Here is a 16,140-nt window from a genome sequence, read left to right as displayed (position 1 = left end):
CACGTGTCCGCGTGGGGCCGCCGCGGGCGGGGCGGGACCGGCACCGGGACCGGGCACAGAGAGAGAGCGGGACACCGGAGCAGCGGCACCGGGACCGGGCACAGAGAGAGACCGGGACACCGGAGCAGCGGCACCGGCACCGGGACCGGGCACAGAGAGAGAGCGGGACACCGGAGCAGCGGCACCGGCACCGGGCACAGAGAGAGACCGGGACACCGGAGCAGCGGCACCGGCACCGGGACCGGGCACAGAGAGAGACCGGGACACCGGAGCAGCGGCACCGGCACCGGGACCGGGCACAGAGAGAGAGCGGGACACCGGAGCAGCGGCACCGGCACCGGGCACAGAGAGAGACCGGGACACCGGAGCAGCGGCACCGGCACCGGGCACAGAGAGAGACCGGGACACCGGAGCAGCGGCACCGGCACGGCCACACCGGCACGGCCACACCGGCACCTGCTCGGGGACACCGACACCGGCCGGGAAACGGGGACGGCGATACCAGCAACGGCGGCGGGACACTGATACCGGGAGAGCGATACTGGAACGGTGATACCGGCACTGGGTCAGGGACGGGAACGGCGACACCGGCAGCGGGGCACAGGCGCTGAGACGGCATCACCGCAGGTGCAGCCGGGAGCAGGTGGGGTCCGGGGTGACCGGGGCCGCGTGGGGAGGTCCTGGGCGGGTCCCAGCGCGAGGGGAATGTCCCCATCACGGGTGGGGCTCCTGCGGGGAGGATGCAGTCCTGGGGAGGGGGCGGCGGGTGATGGAGTGAGGGGAGCTGGTGGGGGGTCCTGGGACTGGCCAGTCCCGGGTGAAAGGTCCCAGCGCCCCCGTCCTGTGTGAGGAGATGCCAAATCTGCTCGCCCGGGGCATGTGAGGCAGCGCCGGGGGTGTGGGGATGACACCCCCACGGGAGAACAAGGCAGTTCGTTGTCTTCCATTTTTGTCCGATTTCCCCCCCCCCGGTGTTTCCCTCCCTGTCTCCCCCAGACAGCCTCGGCCGTTTGACTCCGCTGGAGCTGAACGCAGCGAGAGGCTCCCCTCGGGGGGCCAGCCCCGCCATGGAGCCCCCCGCCCGCACCTGCTCCTGCGGCTCCCCTGCCTCTGACAGCGAGGCCGAGGCCGGCAGCTCCCCCCGGAGCCCCCCCAAACCCGAGCGCAGCCGCAAGCGCCCGGGGGGGCTGGACCGAGCACCCCCCGAATCGCCGCCGTCACCCCGCGGGGGGAAGCGCCCGCGGAAAGGGGAGGGGGGGGATGTCCCTCCCAGCGATGGCGATCGCCTCTTTGCCCAAAAGGTGAGCTTTTGGCAGAAAAATCCAAACACGGGAGGTGAGGGAGGACTTGGTCCCCTAAAAAAACCCCTGGGTCTGCCTCAGTTTCCCCACGTGAAACAGGCGGGTGGGGATGAGCAGGATTTGGGGGGGTGAGAGGGAGGTAAGTGGGGTTTGAGGGGGGGCACCAGACCCCCTCCCCAGTCTGGGTGCAGCCCAGTCACCTCCTCCTCCTCCCCTTCCTCGCAGTGCCGGGAGCTCCGGGGCTTCATCCGGCCGCTGGCCGAGCTGCTGGAGGGGCTGCGGCGGGGCCGCTACGACAGAGGTGGGTGCCTGCCCCCCCCCCACCCTCCTCCTCCTCCTCCCCTCCCCCACAAAGCACCTCATCCCCCCTGGGGAGAATTCACCCAATTTCGGGACTCCCCAGGGCTGAGCAGCTTCCAGCAGAGCGTGGCCATGGACCGGCTCCAGCGGATCATTGGGGTCCTGCAGAAGCCAGAAATGGGGTGAGTGTCCCCAGCCATCGCCGGGGGGGGGCGGGGGGGGCACGGGGACACCCCCCCTGGGCAGAGGGTGACAGGAGCCTCTCCCCGCAGTGCCCGCTACCTGGGGACGCTGCTGCAGGTGGAGGCGATGCTGCGGCTCTGGTTCCCCCACGTCGCCCCCAAACCCGCGCTGGACCCGGCCCCCCCCGCGGCTCCCCCGCGCCGCCGCCCCCCCGCCGGTCCCCCCGGGGCTCCCCGGTGCTGCCGCTTGCCCGGGGATCTCCCCCTCGCCAGCCCCGCGGGGACATTACAGCAGCGGGGGTCCCCCCGGTGCCAGGCCGGGACCCCCGAGTCCCCCCCGGCGCCGGACGTGTGACGCCCCCCCCGGCTCGGGGGCGGGGGGGGGAAGATTTCGTCTGCATTTCTTGGTTTTGCCTTTTTCTGATTTTTTTTTTTTTTTTTTTTTTTTTTTTTTTTTTTTTTTTTTTTTACCGGTGGTCAGTGAGACCCGCGGGCGGGCGGGACTGACCGGGGGTGAGGGAGGTCCCGACCCCCGACCCCCCAGAAGCCCCAACCCCGGGGCGGCCGCGTGCCTTGGCCGGAGCGGAGCCCCCTCCCCGCGGGGACCGGGCCCTCCCGGGCTTGTGCCTTCCCCGCGTGGCGCGGGGCGGCTGGGGCTGAGCGTGGCTCCCCCAGAGCGGTGGGTGCGGACCCCCGGAGTGGGGAGGGCCCGCAGCCGGCCCTGCTGGAAGCAATAAACGCCGCGGGAGCGGCCGGGGCCAGCCGGTGTCGTGTCCTCTGTGCCTCGGCAGGGCGGCGGGGGGTGGCGTTCCTGTCCCCGGGTGGGCTCGGAGCCGCCCTTGGTGCCGCGCTGTCCCCTCCGCTGTGGGACCCTGCGGTGCCTCCAGTTCCGGCTACGGGAGGGAGAGGCACCGGTCCCGCCGGTCCCGGGGCTCTCCCCGCCGGAAGTACCGGCGGCACCGGAAATCCCTCCCAACGGAAGTTCCTCCATCAGTCACTGCCGGTGCGGGCGCGCAGCGGCCGCGGCTTCACCGGGGTCAGTCGGGGAGAGCAGCGGGACCCTACCGGGAGCGGCCTGACCGGGGCCAGCCGGGGGCGGGGGGAGGCCCGCGGCGGCGGCAGCGCCCCGCCAGGACCGTTCGTGGGGCGGGGGGTGGGTGTCCCTGCCGCGTTCCCTTGGGGCTCTGCGGGAAGAACCGACCCCTCCGTGTCCCCGGGAGAGGGGCGGGAGGCACCGGCCCCTCTCTGTACCCGGGGCTCCCTGCCGTGTCCCGGGGCGCGGGGAGGAGGGTCTGGCTCCTCCGAGCCCCGCGACCGCCCGGTCCCAGCCGCCCCGTCCCGCAGCAGCGCGGCCATGGCGAACCACCTGCGCTTCGTGGGCCGCACGGTGATGGTGCAGAACGGAAACGTGGAGGCGGCGTACGGCGTCCTGAACCGGTGAGGACCGGGAGGGAACGGCGGGGGCCAGGGCTCCGCAGCCCGGCCGGGGTTTGGGCCCCGCAGAGGCTTCAGTTCCTTCACGCACTGGGTTCAGAACCGGAATTTCTTGAGCAGAAGGTGACGGGAGGGTCGTGTCGGGCTTTTCCCATGAGCTCCGCGTCCCGCCGCCCCCTCGGATCGGGTGTAAGCGGGGTGAAATAGAGGCAGAGCTCAGCGCTGTTCCTCGGGGAGGAGGCGGTGCTGAGCTCCGTGCTCACACACACCTTCGCTGGTGCCGCCTTAAACGGAGCTCGGGGGGGCTCCTTCCCCTCCTCGCGGATGGGCGGCGAGGAGAACGAACCGAGGGTCCTCTGGGGACCGAGCCGAGGGTCCGCACCGGGACCGAGCCCAGGGTCCGCACCGGGACCGAGCCCAGGGTCCGCACCGGGACCGAGCCCAGGGTCCGCACGGGCACCGAGCCCAGGGTCCGCACGGGTACCGAGCCCAGGGTCCGCACGGGCACCGAGCCCAGGGTCCGCACGGGTACCGAGCCCAGGGTCCGCACGGGCACCGAGCCCAGGGTCCGCACCGGGACCGAGCCGAGGGTCCGCACCGGCACCGAGCCGAGGGTCCTCACGGGCACCGAGCCGAGGGTCCTCACTAGGACCGAGCCGAGGGTCCGCACCGGCACCGAGCCGTGCCCGTTCCTCCCTCCTCGCCCATCCCAGCACCTTCCCTGCCGCTGTCACCGCTGTCTCCCCTCCCGCAGGATCCTGGCGCAGGACGGCGTGGCCGAGGCGGTGCGGCGCTCCCGGTACTATGAGAAGCCGAGCCAGGCGCGGCGGCGGCGGGCGTTCGAGGCCTGCCGGCGGGTGTACTGCGCCGAGATGGCGCGCAGGATCGCCTTCCTGGCGCGGAGCGCCCGCCAGGACCCGTGGCCGGGCTGCTGAGGAGGCGGCCGGCCGCAATAAAGACCCTCTGCCTCTGATCCCCGTTAATTGAGTTTGGTTAATGACGGCGTGAGGGGAAGAGGGCGGGGCCGGTGGGCGGGGCCGGGCGCGCGCCGCCGGGTGGTGGGGGGGGCCGCCCCCCGCTCTCCCCTTCCCGCCGCGCACGCGCCGCGCACGCGCCGCGCGCCCGTTTCCGCTTCCGCCCCGACGCGCCGTCACCGTCAGGGGCCCGCCGGGCCGGGACCGGGAGCGGCGTGAGGGAACGGGGCCGGTGAGGAAAACTGGGTCGCCCCGGAGGGCGTGGAGGCAACGGGGGGAAGCGGGCGGGCTGCCGAGAGGGAAGGAGGCGGTGGCGGAGGTGGCCGCGGGCCCGGCCCGCGCGGAGCCGCTCGCCCGGCGCGCCGCGCTGAGGGGGCCGGGCCGGGCCCCGGGCGGAGCTCCGCGGTAGCGGGGAACGCCGGGCCCTGCGGGGCCGCTGGGGTGCGCGGGAGCGGGGTCGGCGGAGCCCCGTGTCTCCGTCCGTCTGTCTGTCCGTCCGTGTGAGGCCGAAGCAGGCGGCGGAGCCCCGGCGCGGTCGGGCGGTGCTCGGACACGTTCACTGATCCTGCTGTGGGTTCCGGGGGTCGCATCCCCCCTGGAGCTGCTCCCCGCGCTGGCTCTGCTCTCCCGGTGTGCCACGGAAACGGAGCTGCTGCCTCCCCTGGAGCTCAGCTCGGCTGGAGGCCGGACCGCCTCTAATTACACGAGTTTTGTGGTTTGTTACGGGCGTGCTCAGAGCTGTGGATGTGTCGGGGCTGTAATTTGTTAGTTCTGCTTGTCCTTAGCCTCTGCAGGCTCAGAACTCGTGGGGGAAACGCCAGGATCCGGGTTTGGGCTCTATTTGAACCTCTATTTGTCTCTAAGGAAGCTGCCAGGAAAAGCAGAACCTGTGGAGGTTTCCAGGCTCTGCAGGGATGTCCTCTGTGGAGGAATGCTTGGTAGGACAGTGCAGATTCCCCGGTTCCTGGGGCCCTGCAGGAAGCAGCAGTAACCTCCTGGAACTGCTCATGGACCTGAAATCAGGGGATCTGTGCTAGGGCTGACCCCATTCCCAGCCCCAGGAGGGAAAACTGAACCCCAGGAGGGAAAACTGAGCCCCAGGACCCCATTCCCAGCCCCAGGAGGGAAAACTGAACCCCAGGAGGGAAAACTGAGCCCCAGGAGGGATAACTGAGCCCCAGGACCCCATTCCCAGCTCCAGGAGGGATAACTGAGCCCCAGGACCCCATTCCCAGCTCCAGGAGGGAAAACTGAACCCCAGGACCCCATTCCCAGGAGGGATAACTGAACCCAGACCCCATTTCCAGCTCCAGGAGGGATAACTGAACCCAGGACCCCATTCCCAGGAGGGATAACTGAACCCAGGACCCCATTCCCAGGAGGGATAACTGAACCCCAGGATCCCATTCCCAGCTCCAGGAGGGATAACTGAACCCAGGACCCCATTCCCAGCAGGGATAACTGAACTCCAGGAGGGATAACTGAACCCAGGACCCCATTCCCAGGAGGGATAACTGAACTCCAGGAGGGATAACTGAACCCCAGGATCCCATTCCCAGCTCCAGGAGGGATAACTGAACCCAGGACCCCATTCCCAGGAGGGATAACTGAACTCCAGGATCCCATTCCCAGCTCCAGGAGGGACAGCTGTGCCAGGTGTCCATTCCCACAGCCCCACCTTGGTGCCGTGGTCGTGCTCAGCCCTAAGGAGATTTTCCCAGATCCGATTAGGGCCCGGAGCCAGTTAAAAGCAGTTGCAGCCACAGCCCAGGCCGTGAGTGCTGCAGGATGTGAGGGGATGTGAGTGCCAGGAAACTGCCCAGATTTGGGGCTGCTCGCTGGGGAAGGGGCTCGGATTGTTTTTGTGTCCCTGGCAAGGGGTCAGTGGGAGCAGGGGGGTTCTCCTGTCCCACGTGCTCCGCTCGCCGTGCATCTCTCTTCCCAAACCGTGGAGCATCCCATGGAGGGATTTGGGGCGCTCAGAGGCTTTTGGCACTGGGCTGGCAGCACGGAGAGACCTGGGGAGCTGAGGGAGGAGCCAGGGTGGGAAGGGTTATCCTGAGAACAGACATTCCTGGCTGGTTTTGGGAGCACAGGAGCGCTGTGGCGCATCCCTCTGACATCTCCACCACATCCAGGATCCCCTGCGTGGGGTCAGCACCTCCCTCCTCACGGGCTTTGCCTCATTTTAACCCACAGGGGAGCCCACAAGAGCTTTCCCCAGCCCTGGAGCCGATCCCGAGGGAGGAAGGCACGAGGGTGACGACGCGCCCGCGGGAGCTTGTCTGACGCGCCGTGTCTCCCTTGCAGCCCGAGCGGAGATGTCGCTGTCCAAGCGCGAGCTGGACGAGCTGAAGCCATGGATCGAGAAGACGGTGAAGCGCGTGCTGGGCTTCTCGGAGCCCACCGTGGTCACGGCCGCGCTCAACTGCGTGGGCAAGGGCATGGACAAGAAGAAAGCGGCCGGTACGTCCGCGGCCGGCTTTGTAAAACAGCCCAAAACCTCGCCAGGGTGGAGGGGCAGGGGCCACAGGGCACTTCTCTCAGCCTCCACGAGGTCAGGAGGGGAAAATCCCTCGGACCAGAGTCAGCTGGAGGCCTTGGGGTGTGTTAAAAGAATCTGATAAGGAAAAATTAATTCCTTATTCAAAGGAATAAGGAATATTCAAAGGAATAAGGAACATTCCTTATTCCTTATTTCTTATAGAAAGGAATAAGGAATATTCAAAGGAATAAGGAATATTCCTTATTCGTTATTCCTTATTTCTTATTCAAAGGAATAAGGAATATTCAAAGGAATATTCCTTATTCGTTATTCCTTATTTCTTATTCAAAGGAATAAGGAATATTCAAAGGAATAAGGAATATTCAAAGGAATAAGGAATATTCCTTATTCGTTATTCCTTATTTCTTATTCAAAGGAATAAGGAATATTCAAAGGAATAAGGAATATTCCTTATTCCTTGTTTCTTATTCAAAGGAATAAGGAATATTCAAAGGAATAAGGAATATTCAAACTGTAAAAGGTGTTTTTTGTAGTATGCTTTTTTTTGCCCGTTACAGCCCTGCTTTGCTTCTGCAGCCTTAATCCCTTAGTTTAAAGCTCCTGACAACACAATCCACAGATCCCAGAGGCTTCCAGGCCTCCCTGTGCTTGTAGACTTGAATCACACTTAAATTTAAGTGGTTTACATCTTCCACGTGGATTCTCCATGCTCTTGCTCGCCTCAAGCTCAGAATTCTGCACTGATGGGATTTTCCTCTTTTCCAGACCACCTTAAACCCTTCCTGGATGATTCCACCCTGCGATTTGTAGACAAGCTCTTTGAGGCAGTGGAGGAAGGACGAAGCTCCCGGCACTCCAAATCCAACAGCGACCGGAACCGGAAGCGGGAGCTAAAGGTGATTATTGATTATTGATTGCTTTATTTTTTTTTAATTCTTTTCCTGTGGTTGGGTGGCCTGGAGGCAGCACTGGTGCTCTGGCACACTCTCCTCTTCCAGAGAGGTACAGCTCGGAATGTTCAAGAGAAACGACTCCTCTCCATGATGAAGTGTGGGAGCCTTTACCTTGCGGTTCTCTTTCCCAAAGCCAAGGTGGAAGCCTGGCTTTGGCTTTGGCTTTCTGTTAGGCTGAATCCACGGGGATCCATCTCCCTTCTTGGTGCTCCTTGTGCTTGTGTTTTCATTTGGAGCTTGGGAGAGTTTCTCCTGGTGACCTCCCATTGCTCCCCACGTGGGGCTCTGTGGTGGATGATCTGGTGGGTTTTCATTCCCTTTCTCCATCCAGAATCAACAATAGGTGGTTTTTGGCAACCCCTATCCTAGCACAGGATTGATTCCAACTGGGATTCCATTGCTCTGGTGTTTCTCCCTTGCCTGGGATGGTGGAAGGCTTGTGCATCCACAGCTGTTTTCACTTCCTTTCTTCTCTTGAGGACCATCCTGTAGAATTCCATTTTGCCATCACTCTGCCAAGTCTGACAGGCTCTCTCCGTGCTGCTCCTGATTTTCCTGTCACTCTTCCTGAGGCTCCTGTTTTATGGCAGTCTGGGTTTCCCCGACACTTGTAGTCAGCACTGAGCCTTGGTGAGGCAGAGCAGTCCCGTTCAGGATCTGGATCTCTTTGGGAGTGCTGGGACAAGCACTCCTCATTTTCCACCAGGAACTTGCTTTCTTCCCTCCATGGCAGTGGGTGCTGGGCTGGTCCCTGGGGCTGTGGGAACGTGAGGGTCGAGCGGGGCTGGAGGTCCAAGTGCTCTCCTGGGCCTGGTCAGGGGCACGGCAGAGCTGGGGACATTGGCAGTGCCACCACTTGGTGGTGGCAGGAGTGTGGTGACAACCTGCTGGGGAGAGCAAGCACTGCCAGAGGGATCTGTGATGGCAGAGGGATCTGGTGATGGCAGAGGGATCTGGTGATGGCAGAGAGATCTGGTGATGGTAGAGGGATCTGTGATGGCAGCAGGGATCTGTGGTGGCAGAGGGATCTGTGATGGCAGAGAGATCTGGTGATGGCAGAGGGATCTGGTGATGGCAGAGGGATCTGGTGATGGCAGAGGGATCTGGTGATGGCAGAGAGATCTGGTGATGGCAGCAGGGATCTGGTGATGGCAGAGGGATCTGTGATGGCAGCAGGGATCTGTGGTGGCAGAGGGATCTGTGATGGCAGAGAGATCTGGTGATGGCAGAGGGATCTGGTGATGGCAGAGGGATCTGTGATGGCAGAGGGATCTGTGATGGCAGAGAGATCTGGTGATGGCAGAGGGATCTGTGATGGCAGTAGGGATCTGTGGTGGCAGAGAGATCTGGTGATGGCAGCAGGGATCTGTGGTGGCAGAGGGATCTGTGATGGCAGAGGGATCTGTGATGGCAGAGAGATATGTGATGGCAGAGGGATCTGGTGATGGCAGAGGGATCTGGTGATGGCAGCAGGGATCTGTGGTGGCAGAGGGATCTGTGATGGCAGCAGGGATCTGGTGATGGCAGAGGGATCAGGTGATGGCAGAGAGATCTGTGGTGGCAGCAGGGATCTGTGATGGCAGAGGGATCTGGTGATGGCAGAGGGATCTGTGGTGGCAGCAGGGATCTGTGATGGCAGAGAGATCTGGTGATGGCAGAGGGATCTGGTGATGGCAGCAGGGATCTGTGGTGGCAGCAGGGATCTGTGGTGGCAGAGGGATCTGTGATGGCAGAGAGATCTGGTGATGGCAGAGGGATCTGTGATAGCAGAGGGATCTGTGATGGCAGCAGGGATCTGTGATGGCAGAGAGATCTGGTAATGGCAGCAGGGATCTGTGATGGCAGAGAGATCTGTGATGGCAGTAGGGATCTGTGATGGCAGAGGGATCTGGTGATGGCAGAGGGATCTGTGATGGCAGCAGGAATCTGTGATGGCAGAGGGATCTGTGATGGCAGCAGGGATCTGGTGATGGCAGAGGGATCGGTGATGGCAGAGGGATCTGTGGTGGCAGAGGGATCTGTGGTGGCAGTAAGGATCTGGTGATGGCAGAGGGATCGGTGATGGCAGAGGGATCTGTGATGGCAGAGAGATCTGGTGATGGCAGAGGGATCTGGTGATGGCAGAGGGATCTGGTGATGGCAGAGGGATCTGGTGATGGCAGAGAGATATGTGATGGCAGTAGGGATCTGTGGTGGCAGAGGGATCTGTGATGGCAGAGGGATCTGTGGTGGCAGAGGGATCTGTGATGGCAGAGGGATCTGTGGTGGCAGAGGGATCTGTGGTGGCAGAGGGATCTGTGATGGCAGCAGGGATCTGGTGATGGCAGAGGGATCTGGTGATGGCAGAGAGATATGTGATGGCAGTAGGGATCTGTGGTGGCAGAGGGATCTGTGATGGCAGAGGGATCTGTGATGGCAGAGGGATCTGTGGTGGCAGAGGGATCTGTGGTGGCAGCAGGAGCAGGGCTGGGGGGCTGCAGGGGACCCTTCCCCAGTGAAGCCACAGGGCTGTGTGGCCTGAGCACTGCTGGTGTTCCTGGCTGAGCCAGAAGCTGGGCTAGGCAGCACCAGCAGAAACTGATCCTCCTTCTCTTGGCTCCTGGCACGGAGAGCGGCGTTCCTCCTGCCAAATCCTCGCTCTTCTCTCTGGAATCACGTTGCTTGGAACTTCTCCGTCGCGCTCTGGGTCTGCCTGGACCCTGCAGGAGCACAAACCACTCTCTGAGGTGGTCAGGCCGTGGCACACTGACTGACCCTGCCCCAGCACAGGCTGTGGAGAGGGATTTTGCTGGCACCTGTAGCCCCCCTAGGTTGGGCAGTGATTCCCAGGGCCGCTTGCCGTGCCGCTCGCCGCTCCTCGGTTCACTCTGGGGTAGGTCATGGCTTGGGAAGGTCAGGAACTGAACGTAAAGTTTCCACACTTTATACTATGGGCAAGTCCTTTCTCTTGAACTTGTAGGTTTTCCAAGAAGTACCTGTGTGGCTGAGGAAGTGTCCTTGTAGGATATGAACCGTTGTAGTGAAGAAGGGATTGCAACTAACGCTCCCAACCGGTGTGTATATTTTCTTTTCAAATAACACCTTGACACACACACTACAGTAACCCACGGCACGGACACATCCAGCTTTCCATACACAAACCAGGCACTGATGATGGAATCCATGGCCACAGGTGCTGGGCTGGGCCTGAGCAGAGCTCTGTGGAAAATGTGTTGTGCCTTTTGTTTGCTCCGTGTGCTCTCTGAGCTGTGCTTCTCTGGAGTTGCTCCGGCCTTGGATCTGGGCTGGAGTGTGAGGGAATGCTGCAGGTGTCCCAAAACTCCCTGGGTCCAGGGCCACATCCTCCTTTTGGGAGGGAGGACTGCTTGGTAGGACAGTGCAGATTCTTTCACCAAACCCTTTCAAGTTGGTGGAAGACGTGGAAATGTTTTTATCCCAGTCAGATCAGCTCTGGGCCGGCTTTTTCTATCTTCCCATGTCGCTGAGACCTTACATCTCCTCAGTGCCAGTCCTCCCCTCTGAGCAGCCGAGGGAGCAGTGGTGCTGTTAGGCAGGCTCATCCCTGTGATGTCTCCTGTCCTTCATGCTCTTGCATGGACTTCATTGGTGTTTCTTTGGTGGGGGACCAGGGCCCAGGCTCGGCATGGACTCAGCCTGCACGTGCCACCCCGGAATTCTGCGTTATGGAGCCGGAGCTGAGACAATGCTGGTGGTTTCTCATCTCAAATCCTGGTCTGTGAGGAGAATGCTCTGTTCTAACCACAGCTTTCTGCTCTTTCCTTACATCAGGATGTGTTTGGTGATGACTCTGAGGTGTCCAAGGAATCCTCTGGTGTCAAGAAACGGCGCATCCCACGGTTTGAGGAGGTTGAGGATGAGCCTGAAGTCATTCCAGGCCCGCCGTCGGAGAGCCCAGGGATGCTGACTAAGCTCCAGGTCAGTCTAGCTGGGCCGTGTCCCCACACGGCGTGGGGTTTATCCTCACTTGTATTCCAAATGGAGCAAAGGAAAACTCACTGTCTGTTTTCCCACAGATCAAACAGATGATGGAGGCAGCCACCCGGCAGATTGAAGAGAGGAAAAAGCAGCTGAGTTTCATCAGCCCTCCGACACCACAGGTATCTGCTAAACAACAGGCAAACCCCACACATCCCTGGCCCCTGTTGCAGCTGTGATACGTTGGCTTGGGTCTGCTTGGGAAGGGGCATTGGAGCAAAACTTCCTTCTCTGTCAACAGCCCAAAATTTCTTCTTCGTCCCAATCGGAACGGCTCCCCATCGGCAACACGATCCAGCCCTCGCAGGCTGCCACCTTCATGAACGATGCCATCGAGAAGGCCAGGAAAGCTGCAGAGCTGCAGGCCCGGATCCAGGCTCAGCTGGCCCTGAAACCGGGGCTCATTGGCAACGCCAACATGGTGGGGCTGGCCAACCTGCACGCCATGGGCATCGCGCCGCCGTGAGTAGCGGGATGAACCCGGAATGCCGGGCAGGGGCTGGCCAAAGGTTTCTCCAGTGCTGCTGGTTCCCCAGCAATGGCTTTAACTGCTGCTGAAGGAGCAAATTTTATATTAAAATAAGCGAAATTGAGGTTCCTCCTTCCTTGGTCGAGATTCCCTAATTGTGCACACAAGGTTGGAGTCTCTTCTGGCAGTACGGATGAGCTGCAAAAATATAGAAACCATGGAATTAAGCTCAAATTTCCTTTGATTTAGTGCTGCGTTCACATTTGAATGCAACGTATCTTGTCCTGCCCTGCAGGAAAGTGGAGCTGAAGGATCAGACCAAGCCCACACCTCTGATCCTGGATGAGCAGGGCCGGACAGTGGATGCCAGCGGGAAGGAGATTGAGCTGACCCACCGCATGCCCACCCTAAAGGCCAACATAAGAGCGGTGAAGAGAGAGCAGTTCAAGCAGCAGCTTAAGGAAAAGCCCTCAGAAGACATGGAGTCAAACACGTACTTTGACCCCCGGGTCTCCATAACCCCGGCACAGCGGCAGAAACGCACCTTTAAGTTCCATGAAAAAGGAAAATTCGAGAAAATTGCCCAGAGGTTGAGAACAAAGGTATCAGAGGTCTCATCCTGCTGATGAGAGCATGGGTAGGAGGGGATTCTCCTCTCCTGGGCTGGGAAGGGACCCGGGGTGGCTTTGATTCGGAAGTTTTCCTGTCAAATCCCCTGAAACTTTTTCTTAAAAACCTCATTTTTGTTGGGATGACGTGTGCCCAAGTTAGCCCTTGTGTGTGTAAAGGGTTTTCTCACCACTGTCTTCACCTGTTGAAGAGCAAAATCTCAAAATCTCCTTTTTTTGACAAAACATAGAAAGTTCTGAAGGGAACAGACCTCTTTCTGGCTGAGTGATCAACTCAGAAGTGGAGATTTAAAGGAATTTTGTTAAAATGCTCTAAGTTCTTGGGGAGGAGGGGAGAGAAAAAGTCTAGTGATACAGTTCCTAGAGGGAGATGTTTCTTTGGGAATGTTCCGTGGTCCTGAAAGGCTCAAGAACAAGAGCAGAGTTTTGCCAAGCTTGGGAGCTTCCCCTCTCCATCACGTGCTGTGTGGTTTCTCTTGCAGTCTGCTTCAGACTGTTTGAGAATGCAGATAAATCAGCAGGTGATTTGTGTTCAGTTCTTCACATAGGTTCTGCTGTTTTGGAATGACCTTTCTGTTCCATTTTCCTTCTCAGGCTCAGCTAGAAAAGCTGCAGGCAGAGATCTCCCAGGCTGCCAGGAAAACTGGGATTCACACTTCCACCAAGTTGGCTCTGATCACCCCTAAGAAGGAGCTGAAGGAGGGGGAGATCCCAGAGATCGAGTGGTGGGACTCCTACATCATCCCCAATGGCCTGGATTTGTGAGTATTTCCAGGTGTTGATGGTTCTGCCACAGCAGGAATTTGGGAGCTGCACGGTGGGTCTGGGAAGCACGTGGGAAATCAGGCCAGATGTTCGTGCTTGAGCATCGAATTCCGCCTCTCATCTCCAAGATCCAGGCCCTGGGTTTGCTCCCAAAGTTTCTCTGGGGGCTGTAGTAGGCAGCTGCTGTGGAGTTGGAGGGATATTTTAGCCCAGAGTTGGGGAAGTTTGGTTTTGTTTCCAAGTATGAACATTCTGCACAAGTTGAGTTCACGGTGGATGTGCATCTGAGCCCCGAAATGGGGGGAGACACCTGTACATGAACACCACTGTGGGTCTCCTTCAGCCCATCGAGCTGTGGGTTGGGATTTGTGCAGGAATTCCTGCTGGGAATTCTGCCATGATGCCCAACTCTCTCCTTTCTAGAAAAGGCGGCACGACCTCAAAGAAAGACGAGTACTTTGGGATCACGAACCTGGTGGAGCACCCAGCCCAGCTCAACCCCCCGGGTATGGCCCTGGCTTGGGGGCTTTGGCTGCTCAAGCAGCCCCGACCCCTCCGTGTGGCACTGCCGGTGTCCTCCTGGTCCTGGTGGAGCCCTGTGTCCCCCTGGATCCTCCAGGGCACCTTCCTGATGGTCTCATTTCCCTGCCAGTGGACAGCGACACGCCGGTGACCCTGGGCGTGTATTTAACAAAGAAAGAGCAGAAGAAATTACGGCGCCAGACACGGCGAGAAGCCCAGAAGGAGCTGCAGGAGAAGGTCAGGCTGGGCCTGATGCCACCACCAGAGCCCAAAGGTGAGTGACAGCCAGGCCCTGGCCAGGCGTGGATGCGTTGGGAATGCTGACAGCAGCACAGCCTCGGTGGGATTGCACGGATCTGAAATCCACACAAGACACTGGGGTTTTTTTATGCGTGTGCAAGTGTTCTGATGGGGAAAAAGTGTCCAGTGGGAGCCTCTCCCGTTGCCATGTGCAACAGGAGCCCTCCCAACACTTCTTCCATTCCCTTGCAGTGAGGATTTCCAACCTGATGCGGGTGCTGGGCACGGAAGCTGTCCAGGACCCAACCAAGGTGGAAGCTCACGTCCGAGCGCAGATGGCCAAGAGACAGAAGTAGGTGGCACCTTGTACCGTGACATTTCGGGTCATTTTTGGGTAGATTTAGTGCTGGTGTTTTGTTTAGGACCGGTGTTTTCAGTGCTGCCTGTTTGTTTCCAGGGCTCACGAGGAAGCGAACGCGGCGAGGAAGCTCACGGCGGAGCAGCGGAAAGCCAAGAAGGTGAAAAAGCTCAAGGAAGATGTTTCCCAGGGAGTTCACATAGCTGTGTACAGGTGAGTGAGCTCACAGGTGAGCTCTTGCTGGGCCTGGTTGGGGCAGAGGGACCTCTCGGGGCTGGGATAGCAATTCTGGTTTTCCACAGATATTTGATCATATTTTTCATCTTATCCTTAGGGTCCGAAACTTGAGCAATCCAGCAAAAAAATTCAAAATCGAGGCGAATGCTGGGCAGCTGTACCTCACGGGCGTGGTGGTCCTGCACAAAGATGTCAACGTGGTGGTGGTAGAAGGAGGTGAGGCCTTCCAGGCAGGATTGGGTCACCACAGAGCATTCCGGAGCTTGCCTCCAGCAGGAATTGTTATGGAAATTGGTGACAGGGTTAGGGAAGGACAAGGAAGTGAGAAGGCAATTAGAAACTCCCTTAATTACATTATTAACGGGGCTAGCAGTGACTGCAGAGCGCAGTAATCCAGTGAGAAAACCCGGATCATTCCACGAGGAAGGGAACCTCTGCCAGCTGCAGGTTAAGAGATTTTCTGAGAATGTTGATTCTTGATTCTTCCGCAGGCCCGAAAGCACAGAAGAAATTCAAACGTCTTATGCTGCATCGAATAAAGTGGGACGAGCAGACGTCAAACACGAAGGGAGAGGGTGAGCGATGCCGTGCTGGTGTGAGAGGGGGGGAGTCCTGCTGCACTCAGGGGCTAAATGAGCTTTATTGGCGGGGTTTTTCCAGATGATGATGAGTCTGACGAGGAGTCCGTTAAGAAAACAAACAAATGCTCTCTGGTTTGGGAGGTGAGTCGTGGCGGTTTGACGGGGCTGAGGTGGGCTCCAACTCTCCATCACGTTCCTTTGAGCCGTAACCTGACAAAAACCACGTGTGGCCGCGTTTTCCCCCATCCCCCTTGGAGTGGGAATTCGGGTGGGAATTCGGGCGGGACGTCACCCCTCGTCCTCCCGCCAGGGCACGGCGAAGGATCGCAGCTTCGGCGAGATGAAGTTCAAGCAGTGCCCCACGGAGAACATGGCGCGGGAGCACTTCAAGAAGCACAGCGCCGAGCACTACTGGGACCTGGCGCTCAGCGAGTCCGTGCTCGAGTCCACGGACTGAGCCCGGCACGGCCCCGCGGCCGCTCCCGCCCCGCAGCCCCTGAGCCACACAGCTCCCAGCACTCTCCTCAGCACCCCCATTAAAGACATATTTTTTAAAACAAATCGCCGTAGCGTGGTTTTTTTTTTTTGGGCAAAGGACAGCAATGCCCCCGCGTTTGATTGTGTTGAGGGAAGGGACAAGGGAGCCTGTGAGGAGGGGCAGAAGCCACTTCGCCTCTTCTCCAAGCTGTGCTT

General features: G+C 59.8%; 3 protein-coding genes across 6 annotated transcripts; all 3 read left to right on the top strand.

Annotated features, from left to right (window-relative positions):
- The first annotated feature begins 1,040 nt into the window (after positions 1-1,040).
- CIART (circadian associated repressor of transcription) lies at positions 1,041-2,488 on the top strand. The gene is made up of 4 exons (XM_053967262.1): positions 1,041-1,301; positions 1,527-1,602; positions 1,705-1,783; positions 1,874-2,488. The coding sequence occupies exons 1-4, from the start codon at positions 1,068-1,070 to the stop codon at positions 2,136-2,138; spliced, it is 654 nt and encodes a 217-aa protein (XP_053823237.1). The 5' UTR covers positions 1,041-1,067; the 3' UTR covers positions 2,139-2,488.
- A 118-nt stretch (positions 2,489-2,606) lies between these two features.
- On the top strand, positions 2,607-4,190 carry MRPS21 (mitochondrial ribosomal protein S21). 2 transcript variants are annotated; one of them, XM_053967264.1, is made up of 3 exons: positions 2,607-2,819; positions 3,128-3,220; positions 3,972-4,190. In XM_053967264.1, the coding sequence occupies exons 2-3, from the start codon at positions 3,138-3,140 to the stop codon at positions 4,150-4,152; spliced, it is 264 nt and encodes an 87-aa protein (XP_053823239.1). In that variant the 5' UTR covers positions 2,607-2,819; positions 3,128-3,137; the 3' UTR covers positions 4,153-4,190. The 2 variants fall into 2 exon arrangements, with proteins under 2 accessions (XP_053823239.1, XP_053823238.1); XM_053967263.1 differs by having other exon boundaries at positions 2,749-2,819; positions 3,131-3,220.
- A 148-nt stretch (positions 4,191-4,338) lies between these two features.
- On the top strand, positions 4,339-16,026 carry PRPF3 (pre-mRNA processing factor 3). Of its 3 annotated transcripts, XM_053967133.1 has the most exons (17): positions 4,368-4,423; positions 5,499-5,991; positions 6,502-6,657; positions 7,463-7,593; positions 11,440-11,586; positions 11,685-11,768; positions 11,888-12,108; positions 12,411-12,717; positions 13,339-13,505; positions 13,933-14,015; positions 14,162-14,305; positions 14,524-14,623; positions 14,729-14,842; positions 14,964-15,082; positions 15,358-15,441; positions 15,527-15,588; positions 15,758-16,026. In XM_053967133.1, exons 3-17 carry the CDS (start codon positions 6,513-6,515, stop codon positions 15,902-15,904), a joined length of 2,055 nt encoding a protein of 684 aa, XP_053823108.1. In that variant the 5' UTR covers positions 4,368-4,423; positions 5,499-5,991; positions 6,502-6,512; the 3' UTR covers positions 15,905-16,026. The 3 variants fall into 3 exon arrangements, with proteins under 3 accessions (XP_053823109.1, XP_053823108.1, XP_053823110.1); XM_053967134.1 differs by lacking the exon at positions 5,499-5,991 and having other exon boundaries at positions 4,339-4,423; XM_053967135.1 differs by lacking the exons at positions 4,368-4,423; positions 5,499-5,991; positions 6,502-6,657; positions 7,463-7,593 and adding an exon at positions 10,249-10,703 and having other exon boundaries at positions 15,758-16,025.
- The last annotated feature ends 114 nt before the right edge of the window (positions 16,027-16,140 follow it).

Source organism: Vidua chalybeata, chromosome 29, assembly GCF_026979565.1.
Source record: "Vidua chalybeata isolate OUT-0048 chromosome 29, bVidCha1 merged haplotype, whole genome shotgun sequence".
NCBI classification, from domain to species: domain Eukaryota; kingdom Metazoa; phylum Chordata; class Aves; order Passeriformes; family Viduidae; genus Vidua; species Vidua chalybeata.
Note: the sequence above shows the minus strand (reverse complement) of the source record. Positions and strands in the feature narration are given on the sequence as shown.